This window comes from Mauremys mutica, chromosome 5, assembly GCF_020497125.1.
Source record: "Mauremys mutica isolate MM-2020 ecotype Southern chromosome 5, ASM2049712v1, whole genome shotgun sequence".
NCBI lineage: Eukaryota > Metazoa > Chordata > Testudines > Geoemydidae > Mauremys > Mauremys mutica.
This window is the reverse complement of record NC_059076.1, coordinates 142,861,092-142,880,938: the sequence shown is the minus strand read 5'-3', so window position 1 is coordinate 142,880,938 and position 19,847 is coordinate 142,861,092. Positions and strand designations below refer to the sequence as shown.

General features: G+C 56.9%; 1 protein-coding gene across 1 annotated transcript; it reads right to left on the bottom strand.

Moving 5' to 3' along the window:
* Positions 1-1,643: 1,643 nt before the first annotated feature.
* On the bottom strand, positions 1,644-18,553 carry LOC123371867 (N-acetyl-D-glucosamine kinase-like). Its single transcript, XM_045019737.1, has 10 exons — positions 18,493-18,553; positions 10,624-10,708; positions 9,670-9,768; positions 9,125-9,266; positions 7,809-7,919; positions 6,406-6,518; positions 5,150-5,237; positions 2,522-2,619; positions 2,287-2,365; positions 1,644-2,031 (listed from the first exon to the last, which is right to left on the bottom strand). The coding sequence occupies exons 1-10, from the start codon at positions 18,519-18,521 to the stop codon at positions 1,844-1,846; spliced, it is 1,032 nt and encodes a 343-aa protein (XP_044875672.1). The 5' UTR covers positions 18,522-18,553; the 3' UTR covers positions 1,644-1,843.
* Positions 18,554-19,847: the final 1,294 nt, after the last annotated feature.

Here is a 19,847-nt window from a genome sequence, read left to right as displayed (position 1 = left end):
TTATTGTCCTTAACTCTGCTGGCCACAGATTTTTCCTTGTGACCCTTTGCTTCCCCTATCAATTTTCTGCAGTTACTAGCTTCTGATTTATATTCATTACTACCAACTTCCATTTTGTATTTTTTTTATAGTTGCCTTCACTTTCCCTCTAAACAAGTTCATTTTTTTTAACCAATAAGGCCACGTCTCTCAATTTTGTGGCTTTTTAGTAAAGTTCTTAAACATTCTCCATTATCACTCACTTTTTTTCTGAGGTATTTTAGCTCATAATTGTTTTCAGCTTTGTGAAATTGGCCCCTTTCAAGCATTGAGTATATAGTACTGATCTGGACTTTATTCTTTATAAATGTGATGAAGTCATGAACACTTGTACCTAAATTACCATTATTTCTTCTAGGTCTGGGCCCAGTTCATCTTTATTCCTCGAGATGAGATTGAATATAGAACTCCCCTGTGTTGGATGCAACACTTGCTGTGTTAGGAAATTGTTTAGAAATCCCAAGGATGTTTTAGGACCAGCCTATTTCACTCAAACTGAAGTCCCCCGTGATCATGCAGCTTTTCCCTCTACACATTGCAGATAGGTGTGTAAGGAGACAGTCAGCCGGTTCCCTAGTGCGATTTGGTGTCTCTAGAAGATACCATCTAATCCCAGCTTGTGCTTTTCCTGTTAGGGCGTTGCCCCCTGAGCATTCAAGATCGTTTTCTTCCAAGTTATCAGGGACTCGGAAAGAGGTAAACCCAGTTTTGACACAGAGCGCCCCTCCCCCTGCCCTTTTGCCCACTCAATCCTAGACTGGTTCGAACCATTGATTTTAACATTCCAATCATGGGAATCATCCCACCAGGTTTCAGTGATGCCAACTTTATGCTACTAAATGAGCAATTCCACTTCCTGTTTGTTACCCAGGTTGGGGCAGTTGCTAAAACTTTTTTTTCCTGAATTAAGTCAGTTGGTACCATATTTGCAAAGGTTAGCCTAGCCCCTCCCACACTGGCTCCAGGCTGTAACTGTTGGCCATTGACCTGGGGTAGAAAACCTTGCCATAAAAAGGACTCTAAATGCTTGAGAAGCTATTGGCAGAGTGAGGCATGGCTCTGGGCTGCTCAAAGGCTAGATTTCATTTCTAGCTGGGGCCAGAACTGGAGAGAGAACCCAGGCGTCCTGCGGCCTAACTAGCCCTTGTTCCAACCATTTAACTGACCTCCCGCTCCCTGTACTCCACCGGCCTGGGCTGATCAGCAAGCGATTCCCCATAAGAAGGTTCAGCAAAAATTCAAGTTGGCTGAAATACGTTAGAGGAAGGGGGTTGAGTTTTCAGCAAGTAAAACCTTCTCAGCTGGCCAAAAGGAAGCGCAGAAGTTTGAGAAAACGGAAACGATTCCCACAGAAGTTCCCAGTCAGTCAAAGCTGTTTGCCATCCTCCCGCTGAAACGGCTGTGATTTCAGTCAGCTTGATGGGCGGCTGGTCATCCCTGCACTGCTCCACCCCGTCCTCTGAGAGGAGCTGCTCCCCACGCTAATGCATAGAGCTGAGCTGGCTACAGGTGGTGCGAGCTCAGAGCAGGGTCCACCTTCCGGCCTGTAGGCCCTACAATAAACAACAGATTCTGCTCCTGGGGGACAGATGGAGTCAGCTGGGTCTGTGACCTTTTATTGACGAATTACAAAACATGTTGATACAAAAAGCCAGATGCAATTCCCATCGATATGTAAATAGATTTCCCCCCCCCCCCAGGCTGCGCCAGAGACACAAACCAAGAAACAATTTAAAAAGTAGGGTGGCCTGGCCGGCTGCTGCCCAGGCAGAGAGGGAGAGGAGCCGAGTCCCCCCAGGGGACCCTAGAAGGAGTGTGTGTAGAAGGCATCCACGTTGGCCGTGTAGTCCAGGGGCAGCGCCTCCCCTATGTGCTTGGCCCCCAGGCTGGCTCCACCCAGCGCTGACGAGTGCTTCAGCTTCAAGAGGGTGAACTTGGAGAAGATGCTGTGCAGCTCCTGACGCCGGGCCTGGCTCAGGACTTTGAGGAACCCTGGGGGTGGGGGGGGAGGGTCAATCAGCCACGTTCCAATCGAGACAATACGGCTGTTGCCGTTCAAAGGCAGCGGGTGGGCTGGGACCCAAGAGCTGGGAGCCAGGACACGGCAGCAGCCTCGGCATTTGCAGGGACGGGGGCCCGGCGGCTCAGTGACTCGCCCAAGGGCACAACTGGGAACAGGACCCGGACCCCTTCCACTCCTGCACCCTCACCCCAAGACCTCCCCCTCTGCCCGGTTTCCTGGCTCACCTTCTTTCATCATTTCCCAGCTGTTCCACACGGAGCCCACGCACAGGATCGGCAGCCCCAGCTCGCCTCGGAAGAGGCTCTAGGGGGAAAGCAGAATTAGCTAGTGCAACCCAAGCCCGCGCCGCTCAGAATCAGTGCAAAACGCTGCCCAGCACAGACGGAGCAGGAGGCCTGAGGCTGGCAATAGCTCCCAGGCGTGTTGCAGGCCCAGCGGAGTCAGCCGCCCGGCGGTTACCTGGTCAATTTTTGGCAGCACGGCTACAATGTGTCGAGCCAGGACTTCCCCAGCCTTGTTGAAAATGTGACGGCACAGAGGGTCCCCCGCCTGGGCACCTGAGCAGGAGAAGAGAAGTACAACAGGGACAATGGTGGGTACAGATGGGCTTTACCAGCCACCAGTGCAGGTTCCCTTCCTGCCACAAGGGGGAGTGATGCTGGTTCGAATCCTGCTCCCATCCATAACGAGATGCAGCAGCTGATTTACGAGGACCATTTTCACCCGGATAATTTAAAAGCTGCCAAAGGGATTTGGCTCGAACTCTCTAACAAAGGGGGCAGAGCACGTGCCCGGGCAACTTCAGCCCAAAGGGGAAGTCTCAAAGCTGAGTGACCGAGACCAAAAGGGGATTCCAGAGACGGCTCATTTACAGCCTGCACTGTAGAGACCCAGGGCATGTCTGCCCGTCCACCTCCGCTGTAGGGTGGTAGCGAAGATACCAGCACACGGCCAGGAGAGCTGCTCCCGCCCGCGAGAGGCACTGCCGCCGTCACCGGGAGCTCTCCCACCACTGCGCTGTCGAGACCGGGGTTGGGTCATATAACGGTTGCTCCGGGGGGTGTCAGTTTGCAATGCAGCCTATTCAGCCATGTCAGAGCTGCCCCAGGGAGCGTTACTGTAAATTGCATGGGAGGTTCACAGATTTCCCTCATCCCGGTACACAGAGTTCCCAAGCACGCGATGGGATCAGAGCAATACATGGGCTGTGTGAACTCTCCGAGGCAGCAGGGCTACTGTCTTCTCCGCAGCCCCTGGCACAATGGGGCCCTGATCCCTGACTGACGTTATGACGCTACAAGTAACCTGCCGTCGGACACAGAAACAGAGCCCTTTCTAGAGAATTGTCTGCAGCTGCCCCAGGCAGGTCTGAAGCATCGGGGGAAGAGGGAGCCGGATCACAGCAGGGCTGGATCGCGTGCTAGAAGCTAAGAGCTTGGAATCAGAAGAATTCTAGCCCCCTCACCAATTTCTTATTGAGGTGGAAGCAGGGTCCTCCAAAGGCAGATATTCTGCATTTGCTTTAGCACCTTTCAGCTGCTGATCTCAAACCCCACAGCAAGGTAGGGACGTTCTCACTAATCAGGGGCAAACGGAGACCCAGAGGCCAGTGTCCCAGCTGCTGTGTTCTATCCCCATGCTGAGCCCTCGCTCCCCCCACGCAGCATGGAAGAAGCCATGAAAATGACACTAGGTATCTGCCCCATGGGGCTGTACGGGCACTTGTCAGTTTCCCCATCAGCTTTTCTGATCAGATGCCCTTTGCTGTACTCGGCCCATGGACCTGGGCAGCCTGGTACCATCCCAAGAGTTTAATGAGGGTCCCTTTAACGGGCCCGGAGTGTGCTCTGCACACTAACAACCTGGAGTCGGAACAGGGAAGAGGTTCTTGCATCTCAAAAAGAAGAGCAAGACAAAGTGGGGCTCCTGCTCGCAGATCCAGCCTAGCCCCCCCCCCTTTCCATACTGAATTAGATCGATATTGCACTGTCTCAGGGTTCTATCCCACCCCCCACCCCAGAGCATGAGCGCCCGCCTCGTAAGAGCAGTGGCCAAGGCCCTAGTGACTTAGAATCATAGACTATCAGGGTTGGTAGGGACCTCAGGAGGTATCTAGTCCAACCCCCTGCTCAAAGCAGGGCCAATCCCCAACTAAATCATCCCAGCCAGGGCTCTGTCAAGCCGGGCCTTATAAACCTCTCTAGAATGACTTCATGGAGTCTCTGGCTCTTCTCCCTTGTCAGAGTCAAAACTCTGGCAGTCCGGGGTGCGGCTGCAGGGCCAGCTCTCGGGGACATCGGGTGACGCTTTGCTTTTGGAGGGACGGGCTGCGCCTAACCAGTTCTGTCTGGTTTAACAAAGTACCCAGAGCTCATCCTACCAGGGGCATGCAAAAAACCCCCATCAGGAATTAGCAAGCGTTAGTGGAGCCACGGCAGGAAAGGGCCTGGCCCCACACAGAAAGGAGCTGCCCCCCTCTGCACGTCCAGGGGAGTGGGTGAAGCTCATCGTATAACCTGGGGGAAGGTGACTCCCCGGAGATTGACGAGAAGGGGCGAGGCACAGCAGCACACCTCCGGGAGCCCCGCTCATGGAGACGCAGTCGGCTCCCACCACTGCCGAGCACAGAGCTAGAGTCATATCACGGCCCCGCGGGATGCAGAGACTGTGTTAGCCGAGCCAGACCTATCTCCCAGCCCGTGCGGGACGGCCTCCCCATTGGGAGTTGAGTCCCACGCCATGGAGCCCCCAACGCTTCCCTTGGGCAAGCTCCGAGTCTGATTCTTCTGACATTCAGCCTGAGTTTCCCCCCTCTCAGTGCCACCCCTTCTGCCCCCCAGGCAATGCTCCTCCTTCCTGGGGGTGAATGCTCTGCAGAGCCTACCCAAGGTTAGGGTCCTCTGCTCCCACCTGCTGCCTCCTCTCTGAGCTGGGAGCCAGCAGCAGCAACCCACTCCCGAGCCAGTCCAGCCTTTTGAACAAGGTCCCGGCCAGGCCTCCTGTCAGGCTGTCTCTGCCCTACCACGTGCCCAGACACCCAGAATGGAGGATTAACCAAAACCACCCAGGACAAAGTCCCTCCAATACCCTCGGCTAGTTTTTGGCAGAATCCCGCGAACTTGGATTTCTCAAACGTCCGGTAGAGATGCGTCAGGAGGCCCATCCTGTCAGAGATCTGCAGGGACACAAGATACGCGGGGGTGATGCGTGTGCCTATCGCCGGGGCGCAGGCTGGAGCCTGACCCTCTGCTCGGGGTCCCTTACTCAGACTGTGGGGGCTGCCCTTTAGAAACCAGCATCCCCACCCCCCTGGCTATGCCAGCCACCCCCAGGCTGCCAGTACGCGCAGCTCCAGGTACCTGGGAACACGGCGTGTGGGAACGGTGGTGGTTTTACAGTGCAGGACAGGGAGATACCAGGGAGTGATGGGCGAGTGCAAGCCTGAAAGGGTGACCTAGACCCAGCTCCCCGAGCCAAGCCCCTCTCCCTCCTGTACCAGTGGCTGCCAAGCCTGGGGGCTGCCCCCAGTCCCTTGTGCTGGGGGTTACCCCCCTTCCCCCCGCCCCCAGCATGGAGGGACGGCCGTACCAAACTCGAGTGGCGTGGGGCTGCGTGGCCAGGATCGGGAGGAGCCACGCTAATCCCGGATGGGAATGAAGTGCTAAGCCGGTGGGGTGGGAGGCACCAGAGAGTGGCCAGGAAGGTCCCAGGGTAGCGGGTGAGGGGCTGGGACAAGTTGTTAGGGGCTATGGGGTGAGTGGGGAGCATTTGTGGGGAGGGAGTTGGGGGTGGGGTGGGGCGAGTGGAGAATGTTTGGGGTGAGTGGGGGGGCATGGGAGATGGGACATAGGCTGCTGGGCTATGGGGGGCTGTCAGGACAAGTGGGGGCTGATGGAGAGGGGGCATTCGGGGGCCTGTGGGTGGGGTGAGGTGGAGAGGGGCATACGGGGCTCTCTGTGGGGGTGGGGGATGTATGGGGTAGAGGTGCTTTGCTGTCTAGTTATGGAAGGTGTGGGGGGGGGGCCCCACAGGGCCCCCGTGTTCTTTAACCCAGGCTTGGTCACTCCAGGGGACCCGGCTGCGCACGTTCCCTCGGGCGAGCGTGCCCAGGAGGGAAGCCGGTGTGTGCCACGCTCCATGCCGCACAGCAGCGCCCTTCAGAGGGCTCTGGAGAAGCAGGAGACCAACGGCTGTTACCCAGGGCCCTGATCACACGAGGTGCTGAACACCCACTGCAGTGTCAGGCTCTCCGCCCCTCTGAGACGCCAGACCCAGCCTGGCCCCATCTCCCCGCCTCGAGCCGCGCCCTCTTCCGGCAGTGCCCAGGCGGCTGGGCCGGGTACCTGGAAGTAATCGAACATGGCCTGCTTGACATAGGCGATGTCGTGGGGCGGCACTTCCAGGTTGTCCAGGCCGTCGAACACAATCTTCACGGCCTGGTGCGCGATCCAGAAAGCTGCAGAACAAGAGGCCGCAAGAGGCAGGTGGTTAGGCTTGGCTTCACCGACCCAGAGCTGAACTGCGGCCGGACCCGGATCCAGCCGTGCCAATAATGGACTTGGTTACGGTGGAGAGGACAGGTCAGTAAAATACCCTTGCAAGGATGCTGGCGGGACCCAGAAGCCACCAGTACAGAGCCAGGAAATTGAGCATTAACAGGCAACATTGACAAGAAACCCAAACATTAGAAAGTAGGGAAAATACCCAGGTAACCTTAACTCTGCCCCCTTCACACCACCAGCCTCCCATCTTCGCTCCTTTCATAACTACTCTAAGGGCTTATCTACATGGGGAAACTGACCAGGATAGCGGCAGCCCTTTAAATTCACACCTACCTTATTCCAGAATAGATTCCCCATGCAGACAAGCCCTAAGAAGTGTTATTTTCAGATCAAGAGTTTTAGGAAATCCACAGCAGCCCACTTGGACAGCTTTGCAGGCGTAGAATTGAAAACATGCCCCAGGCTCTATAACCGGTTTTATGTCCCCACGGCAGAGACACAAGCTCCATGTTTCACGACTTAGATCACGTGAAATTATAGGGCCCGATTCTGCAAGATGCAAAGAACTGCCGGCGACAGAACCCCACAGAATCCGGCGTGGCCATCCGCTGGCCGTTTGTCTGGTCGGGTTTGTTTCCATGGCGCACGCAGGAGCACAAAGGAGGCTGGGGCCAGCACAACCATGGAACGGCTACACGGAGAACACAGTCATTTGTGAGATCACCGACAAGAGGAAACCGTTACAGATGGAGAAGGGAGCCTGAGTTTCTGGTTCTCTCTGGGCGTCTCCATGGGGGGCAGAATGAAGGTTGTTCAGATCCCATACCTGCTAGTTTCCCTACATCCAAGTGCCTTGTAACCGTAACTCTGGCTTTCCTGTGTTATCTATTATAACCGCAATGTTCCCGTAAGAGCTTTTACCCTTCAGTGCCTGATCTGCCACTGCTCCCCCAAAGGATAATGCTGCAGGCCAATACATCGCCCCTGGCCACCTCTCATCTGAGAGCCAGGGACTCCTGGCCCTGCTAGCCACTCGCTGAGAGACTTCCAGCCTCTGCGTCAGCCGCCCTTCTCCACCGGGCAAGGAACAGCCCTCGAGAGGCCCGTTGGCTGAGGACTCAGATTTGCTCTGGCTCAGCCGGGCGGTGAGGAGGGTGGGGTGAGAGACCCCCGCAGGCTCAGGAACAGAGCGAGCCGCCGGCCCAGCCTCCCCTGTCCCCAGAACTCCTCGGCGAGGCTCTTACCTGACCCCTCGTCTCCCATCATGTGCCCCCACCCTCCACAGCTAACCTCCGAGCCGTCGGGGTTGATGAGTTTGCAGTTGGAACCGGTTCCCGAGATCAGCACCACGCCGCCTACGGGGGAGAGGGAAGGGCCAACAGGTGACTGGGGCCGGCCTTAGGAAAAACGGCACGAACTTGGCGAACTTGTATTTTACCCACCCCGAGCTCCCCCCACCTCCCGTGGGCCCCACTGCCTCTCCGGGCTCCCCACCCCCCGATCACTCCCAGGCCCTGCTGCCTCTCCCTCCCCTTCATTGCCCCCAGCTCCCTTCTCGCACCCCCGGCCTGCTCCGCTCCTGCCTCTTGAGCGCGGCACCCTGGGCAGCTGCCCACCCATGAGGCTGGCCCAGCCCCAGCCGAGCCCAGTAACCCTAGCGGGGTCGCTCTCCCCGCAGCCCCACCCCTCCCAGCCGTCCCACGCTCCATGCTCCCGAGGTCTCCCTAGTCAGCGTGCAGGGAGGTGTCTCCCCGCCGGAGCCTGGCCAGTGCCACGTGAGCCAGTCGCTCCCTCTCTCGACGCCGTTCCGCACACAGCAAGCGACTCCAGCAAGGAGCACGCGGGCCGCGATCGCTGGGCTTCCCTCGCGGCCGGACCGGTTCTACCCCGGGCTCCCACAAGTACCAGCGAGACCACGAGGGCTCCCCCTAGTGGTGGTACTGCCAGAGCTCTCGCTGGTTCCTTGCCGGACTGGGAGGTGCAAGAGGACTGGTAGGCTGCTGGCCGGTCTCCCCGGCCCTAGAAGGGTTAACGCTGCGCCCAGGGCCTGCTCAGACCCTTCCTGCAAGGTAACGTCGGCTGCACCGACACGCTGCAGCAAACCGCTCCCGTGGCCCCGCCCCTGGCAGCTCCCCGCCCCCAGGGGGCTCTTTGTAGGAATCAGGCGCTCGTCAGGCAGCGTGACCTGACCCTGGCAAGCTACGGCTTCAGGCGGCTCTGCCCCAGGACAGGCTGGCTGGCCCCTGGCCCTGAGCAGGGCAGATCACCCAGTTTCCAGGGCCACACTTCCCATCGCACCTCAGCGGTGCCTCACTCCTCTAGGGTTTCCCAAGGAGAATCCCTGTCGTAGCCCCTCGGGGCAGAAGGCCGGGGCTCAGACCCCCCCGCCCCCAGGGCAGCTTTCCACGCCACAACCAAGCCTCGGGAACAAAGCAGCTCCAAACGGGAGGCGGATAATAGTGTCCGTTTCCACGCGGCTTCCCCCCGTCACCAACCCCGGCAGGACCCAGCACTCCGAACCCTCCTGCCCCCGCCCCCGCCCGGCGAGCGTGGTCCTTGCCGTGGTCGGTAGCGGTGGCCATCGCCCCGATGGCGTCCGTGGTGATGTAGTAGTTCTCGCTCAGCTGCGGGAAGCGGGTCTGCAGCTGCTCGATGAGCTTCTTGATGGCTTCTTTCTGCTCCCCCCCGCTCAGAGACAGCCCCTGCGCCAGACACGCCGCGTGAGTCCGACAGACCAGAGCTGGGTGCCCCCCCTGCCCCAGCCCAGCCCAGCCCAAGCTGTGGATCCTGCAGTTCCCAGCCTGCTGGGCCGCCTGTTGATCACACAGCGTTTCCCACGTTGTTCTGCATCTGGCTCCTCAGACCCGCCCGCCCTTCGCTTTTCTGACCCTTGCTGAGCACTGGGCAGAGGTTGCCCCCTGCTCTCTTACCCGGCAGCACTGGGGAGAAATGACACCCCAAGGACTCAGCCTGAGACAGGGCCCCCATCCCCTGGCCTGTGCTTTAGCCATAGGACCAGCCTCCCTCCCCTCTGATCTGACTGCGCCCCCGAGCAGCCCACGCCGCAGAGCCGGCAGGGCTCGCGCCGCCGCACGGGTAACTCACCAGCGAGCGGAGGGGAACCTGCCGGCTGGCACCTGCCTTCCCTTTGGCCTCGCTGACCATCTCGTTGATCCTTTCCAGGCATTTGTCTGAGCCGACCAGCTAGCCGGGGAGGGGAGGACAACAAGCATCTCTCATTAAACCCTTCCGCTTGCTGGGGACAAGCTGCTCCCATGCTAACCCCAGCCCCCGGACTGGGACTAACATGCAGACTAGCACCAGGCTCCTAGTGTGGATGCAGCGTATAGCAGCCAAACCGTGCTTGCGCTGGGATAGCTTATTCCAGGCCAACCCCGCCGTCCCCCCGTTATACTGGCAAAAGCACGGCTGGGCTGGCGTAGCTCCAGCTACACTAGGGGCTTTTGCCAGCCCAGCTGTGGCAGTCGGGGTCCCACCTCTCCACACCCCTGTGCCAGCAGAGTCTGTAGCGCAGCCCTGGTCCAAGGGCAGCCGCTGAGTCGGAATCCAGAGCTCAAACATCTCAACGTGTTGATTTCTCGGGGCGGGGCCCATTCTGAAGACGGGGACCCAGCATCAGAACGGAGATCTGGACTTCGGACACCTCCAAGCAGCCCGGGGGTTGGGTTTTAGCGCCCCCTCTCTCGGTGGGGCGCCAGGCCGAGGACCAAGGGCGTGATGTTAGTCCACCTAACTGGTTCTACGAGTCTGCGCTCTCCTTCCGGCTGTAACTCAACCAGCACAGCAGGGGTTAAACGCACAGGCCCTCTGCTGGCCTAGTGGGGGCCCACTGGTTCCTACCCAGAGCTTGGAAATTAGAGGTAACAACGTGACCACAAGAAGTGCACTCTGGGTAATGGCATGCAAATTAACCCCCCTGGCTATCACCAATCACCCCCAGGCTTGAGTGCTGTCCCAGCACATCCTCCCCCGCCCAGTAACAACGTCCCAGATCCCTCTCGCCCCAGCTGCGCCTGCCACATCCTGCGTGATCCTTACCCAATGGTTAGTGCAGGGCCCGTCGGTCTCTGCCAGGATCTTGCCATCTTCAGATATCAGCACCACCTTGGAGTGGGTCCCCCCCCTAAGGAATCAAGGGGGCACACATGCCAGTTCAGTGCACAATGGGCTCATGCCACCCCCCTCCAGCAAAGCTGGGTGAGCAGCCGCTCCAGAGTCAGAGTTAGAGGAAAGCCCCCACCCGGACTCCTGAAATCTACCCTCGCTTCCAAGCGCCAGGAGAGTTTTCAATCCTTGCAGCTGCTGCTGGGCTGAAGGCAGCCACACTCGAGGAAGGCTTGCGACAGGCCCGCTAGCTGCGGCCGTTTCCCACGCAACCCGCGATTCCTGCATGGATCCGTCCCATGCACAACTGTGCAGCGGGCACGGGGAGGGTGTTTTGCTGTAACGTTTCCCAGAGGAGCCGCGCCCCCATGGAAGAGCCGGGTCTCGCCGCTAACAAGATCGTTTAAAGCTCTAGGAAGGTGCTGGGAGAAATACCACCTCAGCCACTCAGAAATCTCTGCAGGGTGCCTCTAGGTTGAGGAAATTCAGAGCCATGATTCCCCATGGATGCCGGAGCAGAACTAGCGTTCAGGTACTTCAGCCACCAAGTTTGAAGGCAGCTCTGCTTATGCCTAGACAACATGGTCCTGTCTACACTGGCTCTTCCTTCATGCATCTTTTGCTTGCTCCAGGGTGGTAATACAGAGGGCATCGCTGGGATGGAAAATGCTCTCCGAATGATCTTAGATGTGAATTATTTCTCCCGAGCGACACTGGAACGGGTTGTGAGAATGTTCGCACAAAACCTCCAGTTAGCGTGAGGCACCCGGCTAGTTCTGGTAACTAACACTTCTGGCAAACACTGACATTCATGGTACAGGCTGAAGTGTCTCTCTTTCTCCCCCTTCCCCACAATATTACCAGCTGTCTCCCTCCCATTGCTATCACCAGCAGACACACTACAGGGCCAGATGAGAGTCGGTGTCTGTTTGGCCCAGCCTTAGCCAGCTGTCTGCCTTGCTCTGTGCTCCGCCGTGCAGCCCAAACACCGATTCAGATGGGACGCTTTCAGGCTGGGGGGTCTGTTTATTTTGGAAGTCAGACATGGAAGATGATCCCCTTAGAAGGGCGTGCGCAGGGGACGGACTGGCTGGCTGGCTCTGGCTAAAGGCAGAGAGAACCTTGCACCTCTAGGTTGCTGGTGTGACTTGAGCTCAGGTCCGTAGTAACCATCCCCGGTGCACATGAAACGAGTTTGGAAGGTCTCAGTGCAGTTCCCAGCAGATTGATGGCCACACCCCAGAGAGACCCCAGACCAAACAGGCCATGCAGACTGAACTCTAAGCCCTAGAGTTGGTCCCTCCAGGTCAGGGCTGAATTGTGTAGCCAAAGCCCAGGACAGGTGCACCCCCATCCACACCGTACCTGCCCCGCAGGCAGGAGACTCCAGTCATCCCGCACCACAATCATACTCTGCAGAGCACCGTCCCCTCTTTCCAATGCAGACCAATGCAAGCCCTACAGGACACCCCTCCACTAGGGGCATGCTTCAGTGTAACACCCCCAGTGCAGACACCTTCTATGGACGAGCCGTAGACGCCATCGTCCTGCTCCGTCCCCAGTGGAAGGCAGCCCTTCCCCTATAAATGCATCCAGCAAGTTCATAGAATCTCAGGGTTGGAGGAGACCTCAGGAGGTCATCTAGTCCCACCCCCTGCTCAAAGCAGGACCAAACCCAACTAAATCATCCCAGCCAGGGCTTTGTCCAGCCTGACCTTAAAAACCTCTAAGGAAGGAGATTCCACCACCTCCCTAGGGAACCCATTCCAGTGCTTCACCACCCTCCTAGTGAAATAGTGTTTCCTAATATCCAACCTAAGCCTCCCCCACTGCAACTTGAGACCATTGCTCCTTGTTCTGTCATCTGGTACCACTGAGAACAGCCGAGCTCCATCCTCTTTGGAACCCCCCTTCAGGTAGTTGAAGGCTGCTATTAAATCCCTCCTCACTCGTCTCTTCTGCTAACTAAACAATCCCAGTTCCCTCAGCCTCTCCTCATAAGTCATGTGCCCCAGCCCCCTGATCATTTTCGTTGCCCTCCACTGGACTCTCTCCAATTTGTACACATCCCTTCTGTAGTGGGGGGCCCAAAACTGGACACAATACTCCAGATGTGGCCTCATCAGTGCCAAATAGAGGGGAATAATCACTTCCCTTGATCTGCTGCCAATGCTCCTACTAATGCAGCCCAATATACCATTAGCCTTCTTGGCAACAAGGGCACACTGCTGACTCATATCCAGCTTCTCGTCCACTGTAATCCCCAGGTCCTCCAGAGTTGTGTAATCCAGAGTTGTGCAATCCTGCGGGCGAGGTCTCTTGGGGGAAGTGGAGGAAGGGAGCGATTTCTGCTAGACTCGCAGGTTACCAACTCAAGTCCTGAAGCATGAGGCTCAATTAAGCTTTTCTGTTTTCGCTTGCATGCAGCCAGAGTCCCTTGCCAGCCTACTGATAGAAGAAACACCCCACCAGCCATGAACCCAGGCATCCTGCAGAGCACAACAAGGCTGGTGTGATACCACCCACTTTCAGGATACATTTGACCTGAATGCAAATGCCAGGGATGCAGTCTACTGTTTAAGAGGCAGCGCTGTGTTACCTCACTGAATACGGCCCTGATCCTGTGATGACAAGCTCAGTACAGGCAGATCTCCAGCCCTGTAGGGCTCCATGCAGAGGATCAGGGGCTAAGTGTGCAAACCCCCCAGTGCCCCACAGACCTGCACCATCCAACAAGCATCCCCATGGCTTGGCTATTCCTAAAGGTCAGGTGCAAAGCCTCTGCTACATGCTACAGACACCAGAGCAGCCTGAAAGGGGGCTAGGAATGGTACAATTCTCCAGCCTCTTATGCAGGATCTCAGAGTAGATGATCATTGTGGTCCTTTTAGTGCCTAAGGTAATTAGGCACCCACTGAAAGCCAGCAAGAGTCGGGTGCTCAATTCCCTTCGGCGCTTCTGAAAAATCTCACTTGGTCTCTGACTGCATTAGCAGGGGGGCCGAAGGCCAGATCCTGGAAGTATTTAGGCTCCTCACTTCCACAGAAATCAATGGATCTTTGTGGATCAGGATGGAAGCGAGGAGCCTGAATACCTTGGAGGATCTGGGTCCAGAAGACTTTTGGTTTGTAATCTGGATTTATTAGAGCGGGATGTGCTCTCTGCATGGCTACACTGTTGCACAAGACACCGACCAGGCAGACTTCTCTTCCACAATGAGTGTTTGCTTTGCTCCCATGCACTGGGAATGCGAAGGGGTCCCTTCCTCCCTGCCAAGTGTCTCTTCAAACAGATTACAAGCAAACCATCGGCGGGCAGAGAGAGGACGATAACCAGACCCTGGGCGAGGACGAGGTCCAGAGAACGGCAGCACCAGAACATGTTTTCTCTTTGGAGCTGCCTTCCTCGGATTCATCTTGGTATCTTCCCCTTTCACACATGCAGCCATGGCAACAAGTGCAATTACTATAACAACCTGGCAGATCCAGAGATCCTCTCCACAGCTCCCCTGTGCTGAGCCTCAGGCAGAAGGCTGGGCCGGTACACAGCTGAGCTTGTTAACTGGGTGGTGCGAATGGGGCAGGGATCGCTCAGAGAACCAGGAAGTCTCTCGCTCCTGCTCAGATGGGGTCTCAGCCAGGCCAGCTTGTCTCAAGTTACCTTAAATCTCACCACTAACTGGGCCAGGGCTGGGTTAAGCAGGCTCAGTTTCCCCCTTCCCAGGGGCAGGGAGATGCTGTCTTCTGCAAGACCCACCCCCCCATCTTCCCAGCAGAACAGGAATCGCCAGGCCACAGAGCAAGGCAGCGCGGTCTAATGGGGAGAGCACTGGCCTGCGAGTCGGCACGGCTGCGTTCTAGTGCCAGATCTAGAACTGACTTGCTGGGCGGCCTTGGACACGTTACCACTTCACCTCTGCTTCCGTGTCCACTCGGCATCTGGTCAACACAGAGTGGGGTTTCTTGGCACTGCAGCTGCCTTCTATGTTTGTATGGCCACTGGCACAACGACGCTCATCCCAACTGCCCCCAAGCAACTCTGGTATTAACACCATCAATGGTCCATCTAGTCCACTCCCTGGCCCGTCTTACTGGGCAGCGTCTTCAGGGGAAGACGCAAAGTCTTTGTAATGGACAACTACGGAATAACCCGTTCACAGGGGCAGCTGCATCCTAACCCGTTAGTTAGTTAGGGGATGATTCATAACCCTCTAGTTTATCTTATTTGAACTATGGATTTTCTAACTGGCAAAGAAATCCTTTCTGAAACCTGCTCTTGACCTCCATCAGTTGATTGTGGCAATGGGTCCCACGGGCTAATTGGGCCCTGGGTAAAGTAAGGATTTCCCTTTAGGTTACAGTAGTTCCGGCTAAGATTTCAAGCTCCTCTGGGCAAGGACTGTATTATTTAGTTGTACACACTGGACACGTTAGCAGCTCTTCAGAAATTACAGTACAATAGTCATTAAATAGATTTTAATAGGGTTGCACCCGCCCCGCATGAATCTGGCTCAATATATTTTTAATGCGTACAAGACAATTTATGGGGGAAGACCAGGTGTTAGACGTGCAATTCACCTTTAAACACAGTAAGAGCTGCACGCGTACCACACACATTTTAGAAATTAAAGTATTAAGAAGTCTTCATAAGAATGGCCAGACTGGGTCAGACCAAAGGTCCATCTAGCCAAGGATCCTGTCTGCTGACAGTGGCCGGTGCCAGGTGTCCCAGAGGGAATGAACAGAGCAGGTAAATCGAGTGATCCATCCCATCTCCAGTGATAGAGACTCTTCTAACACTTTGCATCTGCCATGTTCAGTTGCTGCCAGAGCTCATGAACAACCCTACAATAATGAGACAGCTTGCACATGGGTGCGGGAGGAGAGGGAGACTTTGGAAGAGGCAGTTCTCAGTTTCAAATTTTTAAGGGGTTCTTTTTAAACACTGGCTTATAAAAGGGGGAACCGTCAGTTTAGACCTGAAAATTCAGAGTTAAACACTAATTTAACAAAACTTCGATGTTGAAAACATTTGTGCCTTTAAAAGTTTTCAGCAGGTCATCTTGCACTAGATTTCCTTGGGGTACTCCTCTGGAGATAGAGGGAATTTCAAAGTGAAGTTTGCCAGTCTGTTCCCCTGGGTTATCGAGAGTGACGCTTCAGAGGCTACCCTGGCAAAAAGAAAACCAGCTTTCTCCAATCAGAAGTAATGAATAGGACTTTTTCAAAATATGATTTTTAACCTGAGCTGTGTCCATTTGAACCACAAAGCTAAATACGTCAGGAACCCGGTTACAACAGACAGCAGGCCTAGCAGTGCCCCTGAATTCAGCCATCACCAAGTCTCCCGACAACAGATCTGTCATTTCAGATGGACTTTAAGTCCTAAATCTGAAAGGTAGCTCTGCACCGAGCTGGAGAAAGTCAGCTGCTTCAGAAGCTGAACTGTGCAGAAACCTTTGGCCATAGTTGCACCTTGCAGTTTTTAAATCAGATATCACACCCACATCTAAGCCTTCCCAACAGGTTATGCACACACATCAAAGATAACACAAGCAGCTCCAAGCCGTGGTTTGGGAGGGAAAGCATACTTCCAACAGCACAGCCTTGTCTAATTCTAATCACCCAGGGTAAGCAGTTTTCCTCTTCCAGAGGAGACACAGGAAGCCTGCCTACATGGGAAAGCGACACCAGTCTAGCTTCAATCATTTTTTATTTCAGCTTTGTTTAAACCAAATCAGTTCTGAGCTGACTTGAGCTAACCTGGAAAAAAAGGCACTCTTAATCCAACACGAGCCTGTCCACACTGAGGTGCCATTGGTTTAACTAAATCTGTTCCAGGTCACACCTTAGCCTGGTCTACACTGCAAAATTTTTCCGCATGGCTTTGTCGGTCAGGGAGTGTGTGAAAAACACCCGCCCTAGCAGCACAGCTGTACCATCAAAACTGCAAATGCTAGTATAGACGCAGCTATGCAGACAGAGAGCACAGAGAGCGACAGAAAAACTCCTTCTGCCAGCACATGCTGCATCTGCGCTAGGGCTCTCCAGCTAGGGTTGCCAGGCATCCGTTTTTTGACCGGAAGGCCGGTTCCATTCAGCAGCCCAGACTGGGCCATTAAAAGTCTGGTCGGCAGTGCAGCGGGGCTAAGGCAGACTCCCTGCCTGCCCTGGCTCCGCACAACTCCCGGAAGCAGCTGCTGGGTCCCTGCGGCCCCTGGACATATGGGCAGCCAGGAAGGATCTGCATGTTGCCCACGCCCTGAGTGCCGGCTCCACAGCTCCCATTGGCTGGGAACCAATGGAAGCCGCAGAGGCGGCACCTGCAGACATGAGGGCAGTTGAGCGCGCAGAGCCTACGGGCTGCTCACGCACCTAGGGGCTGCAGGGACTTGGTGGCCACTTCCTGGGAGCTGCAGTAAGCGCTGCTGGGACCCCGTACTCCAACCCCCTGCACCCAAACTTCTTCCCAGAGTCTGGCCATCCCCAACACCCTGCTCCAGCCCCCTCCCGCACCCCAAACCCCTCATCCCTGGCCTCACCCCGGAGCCCACACTCCCAGCTGGAGCCCTCATCCCACTCCTGCAGCCCAACCCCTGCCCCAGCCCGGTGAAAGTGAGTGAGGGTGGGGAAGAGTGAGCGATGGAGAGAGCAGGGCGGGGCCTTGGGGAAGGGGCGGGGCTAGGGTGTTCGGTTTTGGGCGATTAGGAAGTTGGCAACCCTACTTCCAGTGTATCTATTCCAGCAAAGCATTCGTCACGTAGCCAAGGCCCGTGGGTTAGATGGGTGCAGCGTTCTCGTGAAACCAAATATCACCCTGGGTTTTTCCCACCCCTCAAGTGGGTAGATTATTGCACACGGGCTGATTTTGCAAGGTTGCATCCATGTAAATATGGTTCCGTTTTCCCTTCCATACACTTGTCGCTGGATTACAGACTCACCCGGGGCAGGGACCACACCATATAGTGGGACTTGTGCCGGGCCGAGCACACCAACTGCACTCAGCCAGGCACCTGCAACACCCCTACGGACCCGGAGCCAGTTTCCCTGGTACAGCTGATCCCCACAGGCTGGGCTCAACACAGCACATTCCACCCCAGCTGTGAAGCTGATGTGCACTGCCCAGTGCATGTGGGCCAGAACCAGAGTCAGGCACCAGGATTTCAATTACCCCAAAATCCAGGGGGCCAGGCCCAGAAGAACCCTCTTCCACCCGGAGAGTGAGCTGAGGAGCACGGGCACCTGCCCTGAAGAGGGTCAGGTTGGTAACAAGCCTGTGGCCCGTGCATCACACAGAGAAATCGCTCAGCCACCCGCTGGGTCTGCGCAAGGCTGGGGCAGCCTGCGGGGCAACAGGATATCCCCAGATACAGCATCACATGCTGGAGGCATCAGACACCAGCACCAGCCATCCCCCCAGCCCGAGAAGTGTGCAAGGCATTGCACGCGGGGGGGGGGGGGTGCACGCAGCCCGATAAGCGTGCAAGGCATTGCACGCGGGGGGGTGCACGCAGCCCGAGAAGTGTGTAAGCCATTGCACGCGGGGGGGGTGCACGCAGCCCGAGAAGCGTGCAAGGCATTGCACGCGGGGGGGGGGCTCGCACGCTGGGGAGGGGGGGTGATCTTGGACCGAGCTGGAGACAGGGCACCGCACACTTACGGCGGGGAGGGAGGGGGCTGGAGCGAGAGGAGCGGCTCCCCCCGGCCCGCGGGGAGGGGGCTGCCCTCGGGCTGGTGCCTAGGGAGGGAGTCGGGATGCCAAGGGCTCCCCCCGCCCGCCCCGCGAGCCCCGGCTCGGACTCACCCCTCCACGCCGCCGAACAGCGCCGCCATGAGCGCGCCGGGCCGCCCGCGTCAGCTGATCCAGCGCCCGCCCCGCCCGCTCCCCAGCGGAGCCGCGAACCTAGCCCCGCCCCGCCTCCCGGAGGAACCTAGCCCCGCCCCCGTCAGGGAAAGCTCCGCCCCGCCTCCCGGAGGAACCTAGCCACGCCCCCGGCAGGGAGCGCCTCGGTCTTTCCCACGAGGAGCCTAGCGCTAAACAGCCCCGCCCCCCGCGGGGAGCTACAGCCCCCTAGGAGGAGCCTGCCCCCCCCGAACCCCTGGCTCCCCCAGGAAGGAGCCTAGACCCCCGCCCCTTCCCCCAGCAGGGAACCCTCAGTCCCCCCAGGGAGGATCCTGCCCCCCCACCAGCTGCAAGCACCTTCATCTCTCCCAGCACCCCCTCCCCCAGCATGCACCCCCCGGCACCCCCTCCCCAGCCGGGAGCACACTGCATAGTCCTCTTCCCCCAGCCCCCGACCTGGGAGCACACCCTGTACCTTCACCCCCAGCAGGAAAACCGTGTCCCCCCCCCCAGCCCAGAGCCCCTTCACTCTGCCCCAACTGGGAGACCCTGCACCCCCTGGGCCCATGCAGACCACATGCAGCTTCTTCCCTGGCCCCCCGCAGCAGCGGGTGATGTGGACTCAGGACTCTTCAGTTACGTGTCATATGCCTCACACGGCTGAAGGGGTGAGTCTCCTGTTTGCACAAAGGGAAGGAATCTGGGCCTCTGGAGCAGGAGGGGAGTTTGGCCCAGGTGGCTCCACAAAGCCATAGGGGTGAATGGGGCCCTGCGTGGGCACAGACGTAGCAGCGTGAATGATTATTGCTTCAGTAGGAACAGCGGAGTAGAAAACCTGCCATAGGGTGAGAGACTCCAGGAGCTCAGTCTGTTTAGCTTAACACAGAGAAGGTTTAAGGCGCAGGGACTTGGTCCCAGACTATAAATACCTACCTGGGGAACAAATATTTAATTATGGACTCTTCAGTCTAGCAGCAGCAGGTTTACCACAATCCAATGGCTGCAACTTGAAGCTAGACAAATGCAGACATAAATAAGATGTACATTTTTAACGGTGAGCGTGAATAACCATTGGAACAACCTGTCCAGGGGTGTGATGGATTCTCCATCACTGGCAAGTTTTAAATGCAGATGGGCTGGTTTTTTAAAAGCTCGGCTCTAGGGATGATTGTGGGGCAGGTCTCTGGCCTGGGCTATGCAGGAGGTCAGACTAGGTGATCACAATGGTCCCTTCTGGGCTTGGAATCAATGAATCTATGCACAGAGATGTGTGTCTAGAGCCACAGGCAGAGCTCTGCAGTGCTAGCCAAGCTCTG